This window comes from Pinus tabuliformis, chromosome 1_2, assembly GCF_031772625.1.
Source record: "Pinus tabuliformis cultivar Carrire ecotype Pingquan chromosome 1_2, CPIR1, whole genome shotgun sequence".
NCBI lineage: Eukaryota > Viridiplantae > Streptophyta > Pinopsida > Pinales > Pinaceae > Pinus > Pinus tabuliformis.
In genome coordinates this window covers 251,810,786-251,819,901 of record NC_142298.1, presented here as the reverse complement: position 1 = coordinate 251,819,901, position 9,116 = coordinate 251,810,786, and the positions used below count along the sequence as shown (strand labels likewise).

Genomic DNA, 9,116 nt, shown 5'->3' with positions numbered 1-9,116 from the left:
AGATTAACAGGTTTTTGTACTGCATGGAACTATTTCAAGGTTAATGTGGAAAGCAAAGAGAAGAAAATAGGTATTTTCCACGTTTATTGCTTGTAACATTTCAAAACCACGATAATCTAGGAGAATACCGAAGCTGCAGCTCTTGTTGTCATAGTCCGTTCCATTGTAGCTAGTGCAAGCGTGGGTGCAACGGTTGCGTTCCTCATCAAACAAACATGGTTCAAGTTCAATACTTCCACCTCACCTCATGCTTCAATTATAATCTTACCAAATTTTCTATTATTTTCAAAACTAATTTATAATTTTTAGCGTGAGCTTTTATTTTTAATTTTTTTCATGAGAAAGTCGGACTTTCTATTTCTTGCCCCAAAAATACCATGGGTGCTAATAGTGTTGTGAGATATATATATATATATATATTTTTTCTATTGGTTCTCCACGTTGGTTTCCCGCCATGCCAGTACATGTTCTTTGTTTCCCGCCAAAAGAGAACCACCACACTAAGACTATTTGTCCATCGACGCCATGCCCCTTTCTTAGTTCTCTCGAGTTTTGCATTGCATTGCAGTCGCTCCACAGCGACAGAGATCTGTTGGAGTCGTTAATCAATCACGCATTTGACAATGGATATCAACGAGGAAGCCATTTTGGCACATAAGCGCACTTTTATGGACTTTTTGGATCAAGATGTAAGTTAGTCATGGTGATTTTCATTTTCATGCCCTGTTCTTCTCTGTAATTAGCTGGTGTGGCGTTTTTCTTTAACGAATGGATGGGCAATGTATTATGCATACAGGTGGGGCAAGGCGTTTACATGGACAAGATCAGGAGTATGATCACACAGGGTCGCCATCGCTTGCTTATAGACATGGCAGATCTGCGAAACTTTAACCTTGACTTAACTCGCAGGTTTTCACCGTACCCATCTACCATATTTTTGGAGAATGTTCATTCCTATTCGATCTTACTCTTAACATAGGTAGGTTTTTATGCATTAGCCTTTTGATTTAGTGCTGTGAACTAAAGCCCCGCAGTTTGTATGCTACAGCGTGAATGTTTTTATGCATTAGCCCTTTGATTTAGTGTTGTGAACTAAAGCCCTGCAGTTTGTATGCTACGGCTTGAACGAATAGGTTGATTCGGAATCCCGGTGAGTACTTTCAACCGTTTTCTGATGCGTTGGTTGAGGTTACGAGGAATGTGGATCCCAAGTATCTTCGGGAGGGGCAGCAAATTCAAGTGGGGTTTGAAGGGCAATTTGGCTTTCACAAGCTCACCCCCAGAGAGCTTCTTTCTCCGTTCCTTGGCAGCTTGGTCAGTGTGGAGGGAATCGTTACAAAGTGTAAGTAAATCGTCATTATCGAAAATTTTAGGGACTAGATTTGGTCATTTTATTTATTTTTCCTTCAAAGACATCAGCAACTTTGTGTCATTATATGTTTAATCAATGGTAAGAACTGTGTCATTATATGTTACATGAGCGAATGTCTGAATAACTGTCAAAAGTTCGTACTAGCACCAGAAAATTTGCTTCATGACATGTAATTGATAGTTATAATGTGTTTCAAGGATGAATACTAATTGTCAGAACAGTTAGGAAGCTTAAGCAATCAATCTATAAGCAATCAGAGGTCTGTTAGGTCTCTAAAGAGGGCTTTATCTATTTATTTTTGCTGGTTTTAATTTCTATATTTATTTTTGTTCTTTTATTTTATTTTTATTTATAAGTTTTTTCACTCCTAAATGATACGCTATTAAGGGAATCAAGCACCCGACTTGGCCCGTATTGCCACGTCAAGTCTGCTGTAAGAAAGTCTAGCCAAAATGAAGCTGAGGTTTCTCTTTGTCTTTTATTATGTTTTTAGTGCCCTGCTGGCTTCTGTTTGTGTACTTTATCACAAATGGTTTCGGCCGGCAGCCTGTTATAGCGTTCGGTTTATAAAATCCTGTGACTTAACTCTGTTGATAGAGCTTGAATCTCCCTCTGCCTCAGATATGTGCCATATTCTGGACTGAGTTGTCATCAGATTTTACCTGTAGTATAAATTAAACATATAAGAAGTGTGCAATATATCCAGACAAATTTCCTCTTTCAAATTCAGTCCAACCTCTGACCTATCTATAGAATAGATAAGGTCATTTAACAGCTGCAATGCATGCTATTTAGAACAGAAATGATTATGATGTTTAAACAAACATAAATACCAGTTAGAGAAGTCAGCATTAGCAGTTATGGCATGGATTTTGGCATTTCATGGTATGCATCTATTTCGAAAGTATTTTACAACAACAGTTCTGGAAAAATATAGAATAAGTACAATCATATCTTGATTTCAAGATTGGTGACTGCGTTTTCCCTTAACGCATGCTATATAACTTTATGGATTTGGTTGGTAGCCTGGGCTGTACATTGTAGTGTTTTTGTAATATGGTACAAGCTTTTGTATCCAGTTTTTATTAATTTTACTAGCCGCGGGGTATCTGCCCAAGATCATGTGTTATCTTGTTATCTAGCGACTATGCACTAGTTGGCGTGTGGGTATTGTAGTTGTCGGGAGTGCAGATTTCCCAGCACGCCCTACTACAAATCCAATAGTGGGCAATTATCTCTCCTCAATGGATATAGTGCCGATTATAGGATAGTCATTAGTCCAAGCTGGATACTTTTTTTTTTTCTCTATTCCTTAATCTGATTTGTGGCCCAAATGTTTCTGTTTCCCTTCTAAACGGTATTTAATGTTGTCTCCAGGTTCCTTAGTACGGCCAAAGGTTGTAAAGAGTGTCCACTATTGTCCCACCACTGGAGAATTCACATCCCGTGAATACCGAGACATTACATCAGCTACTGGCCTACCCACAGGTTCTGTGTATCCTACACGAGTAAGTCTCCCTTGCTTTGCTGTGAAAATGGTTTTGTTGCATACTTCACGAGACAAGGTTTTTATAGCAGTTAAAGTTGCTTTAAAATTTTCATATGTTGAAACAAATTGTTTCATGAATGCTGTAACAGGATGACCAAGGGAATTTGTTAGTGACCGAGTTTGGTCTGTGCAAATATAAAGACCATCAAACAATATCCATGCAAGAAGTGCCTGAAAACTCTGCTCCAGGGCAGCTTCCTAGGTCAGTTGATATCATTCTAGAGGATGACCTTGTGGATACTTGCAAGCCTGGAGACCGTGTCACAGTTGTAGGAATCTACAAAGCAATTCCTGGCAAGAGCAAGGGCAATGTTAATGGGGTCTTCAGGTATCGTGATAACCGTTTCTGAATTCTCTAAATCTCTTATGGTTTAATAGGGTTTGGTTATCTAGTTTGTTCTGTTCTGTTTGGATATGATATGCTGAGATTAACTCGATGCAGGACGGTCATTGTTGCCAACAATGTCTCCCAGCTAAATAAAGAGATAAACACTCCTATTTTTACTAGTGATGATATCAAAAACATCAAGAAAATAGCAAATAGACAGGATACGTTTGGTTTACTGGCAGACTCACTCGCTCCATCAATCTATGGGCACACTTGGATAAAGAAAGCTGTCATTTTACAGCTACTGGGGGGAGTGGAGAAGAATCTCAAGAATGGAACTCACTTAAGAGGGTAAGTACCTTAAACCCTTTCTTTTGCTGCACATTCCTCTGTCTTGACGTTATTGAGTTAAGGTTATTATCTTCATTTCATTTACAGGGATATCAACATGATGATGGTTGGTGATCCATCTGTGGCTAAGTCCCAACTGTTGAGGGCTATTATGAATATTGCTCCTTTAGCAATTTCAACCACAGGTCGAGGATCCTCTGGTGTAGGTTTGACAGCAGCTGTCACTTCTGACCAAGAAACGGGTAATACTTTCTGTCTACATGTTATCATGGATAATAATTTGTTCTTGTGGTTTAAATTGAAATAAATTTTGTTGTTGAAGAGATCCTTTGAAGTCAGCTAACTGGTTGTAAGCATTTCAGGTGAACGCCGGTTAGAAGCTGGAGCAATGGTTTTGGCCGACCGTGGTGTTGTTTGCATTGATGAATTTGATAAGATGAGTGATCAAGATCGTGTGTCCATCCACGAGGTTATGGAGCAACAGACAGTAACAATTGCTAAAGCTGGCATTCACGCATCACTTAATGCACGTTGTAGTGTGGTTGCTGCTGCAAATCCTATATATGGCACAGTAAGTTTTTTCAGTAATTCACCCTTCATTACAGCAATTACATAATTGATTGAATTTTCAAGCTAGGCTCGCTATTTTTGCACACGGCAAAGCATTATCCACTTGATATTCTTGGCTGAGATATCGGTATAGTATATAATTTGTTTGCATTCCCTGGTGATTGTGTTTTCTGAATACTTTTCATTCTAACAGCCTCTTAATAATTTCATTTGTCCAGTACGACCGCTCACTTACTCCAACCAGGAATATTGGTCTTCCAGATTCTTTACTCTCTCGTTTTGATCTGCTATTTATTGTTCTTGATCAAATGGACCCCGATGTTGATCGCCGAATATCTGAGCATGTTCTACGCATGCATCGTTATCGCTCTTCAGGCGAAGATGGTGGTGAGTATACACTCTGCTAAAATGATGAAGACCTTTTATTCATTGCACCTGTTAAAACTTCCGTGGGAAGACTGCTGGAATGATATCCCTTTGGATGTTAATTTCTCCAGGGATGGTGGTGGCTGATGAAAATTCAAGACACACAGAAGAAGATGATCCAGAGTTGGCAACATCGATCTTTGTGAAATACAATCGTCTGCTGCATGGCGAGAGAAAGACGAGGCATTTGAAAAGTGAGAACCTTACTGTTAAATTCTTAAAGAAATACATTCATTATGCTAAGAGCAGACATCAACCTGTTCTGACGGATGAGGTGTTCTTCTATATCTCGACCATGTATATTTATTCGTGTCTCGTGATTCTGTCTTACTATATTTTTATTGCATATATGAAACTGTATAATCTTGCTGAATGACTGTTTGTCTTGTGATAAACTACAGGCATCAGAACATATTGCATCTACGTATGCTGAGATGCGTAATGCAGGCTCAGAAGCTAAGGTCAGTTAACCGCCCTACCTGTCCGCTGAGATTTTTGTTTTACGGTTGCTATTAATTAATAATTAACACATCAATATCACAAGGTATGTGTTTTCTTGGATGTCCTGGATGAAATTCCTTTTCTGTTTGTGCTGCAGTCTGGGGGAGGGACGTTACCAATCACTGCACGTTCGTTGGAGACTATAATTCGTCTTTCAACAGCTCATGCCAAGATGAAATTGAGGAATCAGGTGTGAAAGCTTTATCTGCTATCTTGGTTGCTTTTTCACAGCTGTGCGTACCTGTGTTAAACAGATACACGACTGCGTTGAAGTCAATGATGATGTAATTTACATAACAGAGTTATGATATTTGAGCTATATTTAATGTTAGTTAACCTTTTATTTACCAACACTTCCTTTGGATATCAATCTTGGTTATGGGTGGCGGTGGGTACTGTTGAAAAATAATAGAACAGTGGATAGTACCCAGGCTCTGATCCCAACTAGGGATTCTACAGACTGATGAGACTTTGAAAATCCTGCTTTAAACCATGTTCATTGATTTTAATTCTATTATATGCTCCCACCTTTTTTATGTTTTGGGTTATGACTGTTCAAGCAACTTCTATTATTCGAGATGACTGGTTCTGTCCCCACTTGGTCTAACGCATCTCCTGCAAAGAACTTGTATGCATGTTGCATGTTGTCACTGAGCATCTGAAATGTAATTAAAAGATCTTTTTAACCTCCATTTTAAAATTATTTATTTTAATTGAACTGGATTCCTCTAATAATGATGTGGCTAACATGCCCAGATTCAGCACTACCAGGGACCTGTTAACCCCATTCAATTTGGCTACTTTTGATTAAACAGCTGTGAGTGGGGTGTATATATTTTGCCAAAATCTCCTAACATTTGCACCTGCCACCTGGTCCCAACTGCTTTTATGTGTGGTGGCATGCATCCGCATGCACAAACGCAAGTACTAGCATGGCATTTAGTGAAACGTGAACCTTGCTGGGGGCTATATATTTAGCTACTCGTTTTAACTGACCTGGCTTTGGCAAGCCATCGTTGACAAACCTAAATTTCACCTATTGTGGCATATGTTTCTTCCATGTTGGCACTGTTGAAAAATTACAGAACAGCTAATAGTGCCCAGGCTCTGATTCCTATTAGGGATTCTACAGGCAGATAGGCCTTTGAAAATCCTGTTTTAAGATTAAACCATGTTCGTTATTTTTAATTTCTGTTATATGCTCCTATCTGTTTCATGTTTTGGGCTACAACTATTCAAGCAACTTCTATCATTTGAGATGACTGCTTCTGTCCCCACTTGGGCTAAAGCATCCTTTGCAAAGAACTCGTATGGATGTGAATTAGGTTTTGTTGTTGTCTCAGATTGTTTGGAATGTACTTTGAATGTTGTTGAAGCTTAATTTTTTTTATTGAACTGGATTCCTCTTATCATGATGTGGCTAAAATGCCCAGATTCAGCATTTACTTGGAACCCACTAGCACCATTCAATTTGGTTAAATTTGATCAAGCAGCCTTGAGTGGGTTGTATCTATTTTGCCAAAGTCTCCCAGGATTTGCTCCTGGCACCTGGTCCTAATTGCTTTGATATGTGCTGGCACACATCCACATGTACAAACGCAATTACTAGCATGACAAAGAGTGAGATGTGAACTTTGACGGGGGCTATATATTAGCTACTTGCTTTCACTGACCGAGCAAGCCACTATTTACCGGCCTAAAATTTACCTCTGCAAAGCATACATTTCGTCAATGTTGCAGCTATGCTGACTCAAGTATACAGCAATGAGACTGTTGGATTAAATGAAATTTGTAGTCATGGTTGCTTGATTTGAGTTAGTTTTAGTCGATTTCATTGGAGATTTCAGCTGATATATAAGCTGTTACTTTGATATTAGCATCCAAAAAACTAGTCATGTGGTTGAAACTTGGAATGGATCCCCTCTTCCCCACAATAAAAAAATAAAAATAAAACTTGTTTAGTGTCAATATATTATTTGATGTTTGTTTATATTTAGCATAGTATGATACATCTTGAGGCTGTACAAAGTTACATTGTTTACAGTTTTAAGTTCACCAAAAAGTTGTTGTTTATATTCCAGGGTCCTTGAGATTTTATAACGAGTTAAACTAAGAATGTAAATATATTGGATCAAAGCTAATTGTTTATTGTCATTTACTGCCTTGTTTTTTTCAGGTGTTAAAATCAGATGTAGAGTCTGCCCTCAAAGTCCTCAATTTTGCTATATACCACACTGAGCTGACAGAAATGGAGGAAAGGGAGCGAGAAATGCAGAGGAAACAACAGGCTGATGGTGGTCCTGGAGATGACGGACATGATGATGATAACAACGACGATCATCCAAATGGTACCGGAAACACACAGAGGTAGATTCCTAGTATCACAAGTGTGGTGGTTCACCAGTTCAATATCTGACAAATTAGAGAATTTTATATATATTTAAGCTTGAGTTTTGGTTTTTAATGCAGGCAAAGAAGACGGAAGCATGGCAGTGGAGGTGAAGGCAATGGTGGAACCCAAACACAATCAACTGTCCCTGAGTAAGCTTAATAATAGTTTGCTTAGAGTTCAATTCTAGACTTTGGAGGTAGACAACTGAATTGACTGAGGGTATTTGTATGGATGGATTGGCAGTGAAACAGCAGAAGATATGGATATAGATGGGTTAAATGCAGCTTCAGAAATGGACATTTCAACTGAAAGGTATGTTCTTTCAACTTATTTTACTTGATCGTAATGTTTTGTTTGTTTTGTATGTTACTATGTTCATTTAAGCACTTGCTTTAGGGAAAGAATGGCAGAAAATGGTAATTTAGTCCAACTGCTTTCAGATTTTCAACATGGAATCTAGATTGTGAGTTATTGATTTTTTTGATTATTGTAGATTTTGGTTTTTATTGCTCGAGGAAATTTATTGCATCTAGTGAATCTCTTCTTTTTTTGGACACCTCCAAGGGGGTGAGGGCATTTCACTAATGCTCTGTGTTCTGTTGAGTTTCACTATTTTGTTATATGAGAAAAATATTTATAGCACATACTTTGACAACTGGAATGTGATGTTACAGAGAAAATAGACTTGGATACCTTCACACTTGGGGTGCTTGCCTAATGCTTATATATGATGTCTGTAAAGTTTCACTATTTTGTTCTATGAGCAAAAAATTTGATACTTGGTTTCACTCAATATAGATTTTGGTTTTCATTGCTCGAGGAAATTTATTGCATCTAGTGCATCTGTACTTCTTTTAGATACCTCCAAGCGGGGGCATTTCACTATTTCTTTATCTGCTGTGTTCTGTCGAGTTTCACTATTTTGTTATATGAGCAAAACATTTAACACAGATTAACAAGTAACTCGATTGCAATGCTACAGAGAAAATAGATTTGGATACCTTCAGAAGTGGGGCATTTGACTAATGTTTATCTATATTGTGTTTGTTAAGTTTCACTATTTTGTTCTATGGGCAAAAGATTTGACACTTAGTTTGACAATAACTGGAATGTGATGTTACAGAGAAGATAGATTCAATGCAGCATTCAGTCAATATATGATGGTTAATCACTTGGAGCAAATAAGTATGGATAGAATAGGAAATGTTGTTAATAGGGGGAATACTCACGATCCATTCACACAGGCTGAGATAACATGCCTGCTACAGGTACACTTTCTTTTTATTTGTATGAGTGTTACATCGATTTGATTTCTTTATGAATTTATTCTTTGCATATTTAGGGCTAAATCATATTTTTTTGTTGATATTGCAGAGATTGCAAACTGCAAACAGATTGATGATAATGGATCAAGTTGTTTACCTTGTTTGAATGATAGCATATATAAAGCCAATCCAGTGTCTCTGTATTTGAGGTGCAGAAAAGAAACAGGGGCTCAGCAAAAGTTTAACATACAAAGAATGCCTCTGAGTTGGTTTAGTTATTTTTAGTTTTGGTGCACCATATTTCGTTTGTTTTTTAACAATATATAATGAAATTTAGCATTCTATTGAATTAAGTTGGAGTA

The 9,116-nt window shown here is 37.8% G+C and overlaps 1 protein-coding gene across 1 annotated transcript; it reads left to right on the top strand.

The window, feature by feature from the left end:
* Nucleotides 1-525: 525 nt before the first annotated feature.
* LOC149205317 (DNA replication licensing factor MCM3 homolog 3-like) lies at nt 526-9,116 on the top strand. Its single transcript, XM_089394993.1, has 17 exons — nt 526-689; nt 797-909; nt 1,134-1,342; nt 2,750-2,880; nt 3,011-3,249; nt 3,364-3,600; nt 3,688-3,842; nt 3,963-4,171; nt 4,389-4,557; nt 4,668-4,870; nt 4,998-5,057; nt 5,195-5,287; nt 7,274-7,464; nt 7,567-7,638; nt 7,733-7,801; nt 8,613-8,757; nt 8,864-9,116. Exons 1-17 carry the CDS (start codon nt 624-626, stop codon nt 8,918-8,920), a joined length of 2,418 nt encoding a protein of 805 aa, XP_089251119.1. The 5' UTR covers nt 526-623; the 3' UTR covers nt 8,921-9,116.

Coding starts and splice junctions, on each gene's coding strand:
- LOC149205317 (XM_089394993.1), top strand. CDS start 624: ATGGATATCAACGAGGAAGCCATTTTGGCACATAAGCGCACTTTTATG. Junction 4,172..4,388: donor CAAATCCTATATATGGCACA/GTAAGTTTTTTC, acceptor TCATTTGTCCAG/TACGACCGCTCACTTACTCC. Junction 4,871..4,997: donor AACCTGTTCTGACGGATGAG/GTGTTCTTCTAT, acceptor GATAAACTACAG/GCATCAGAACATATTGCATC.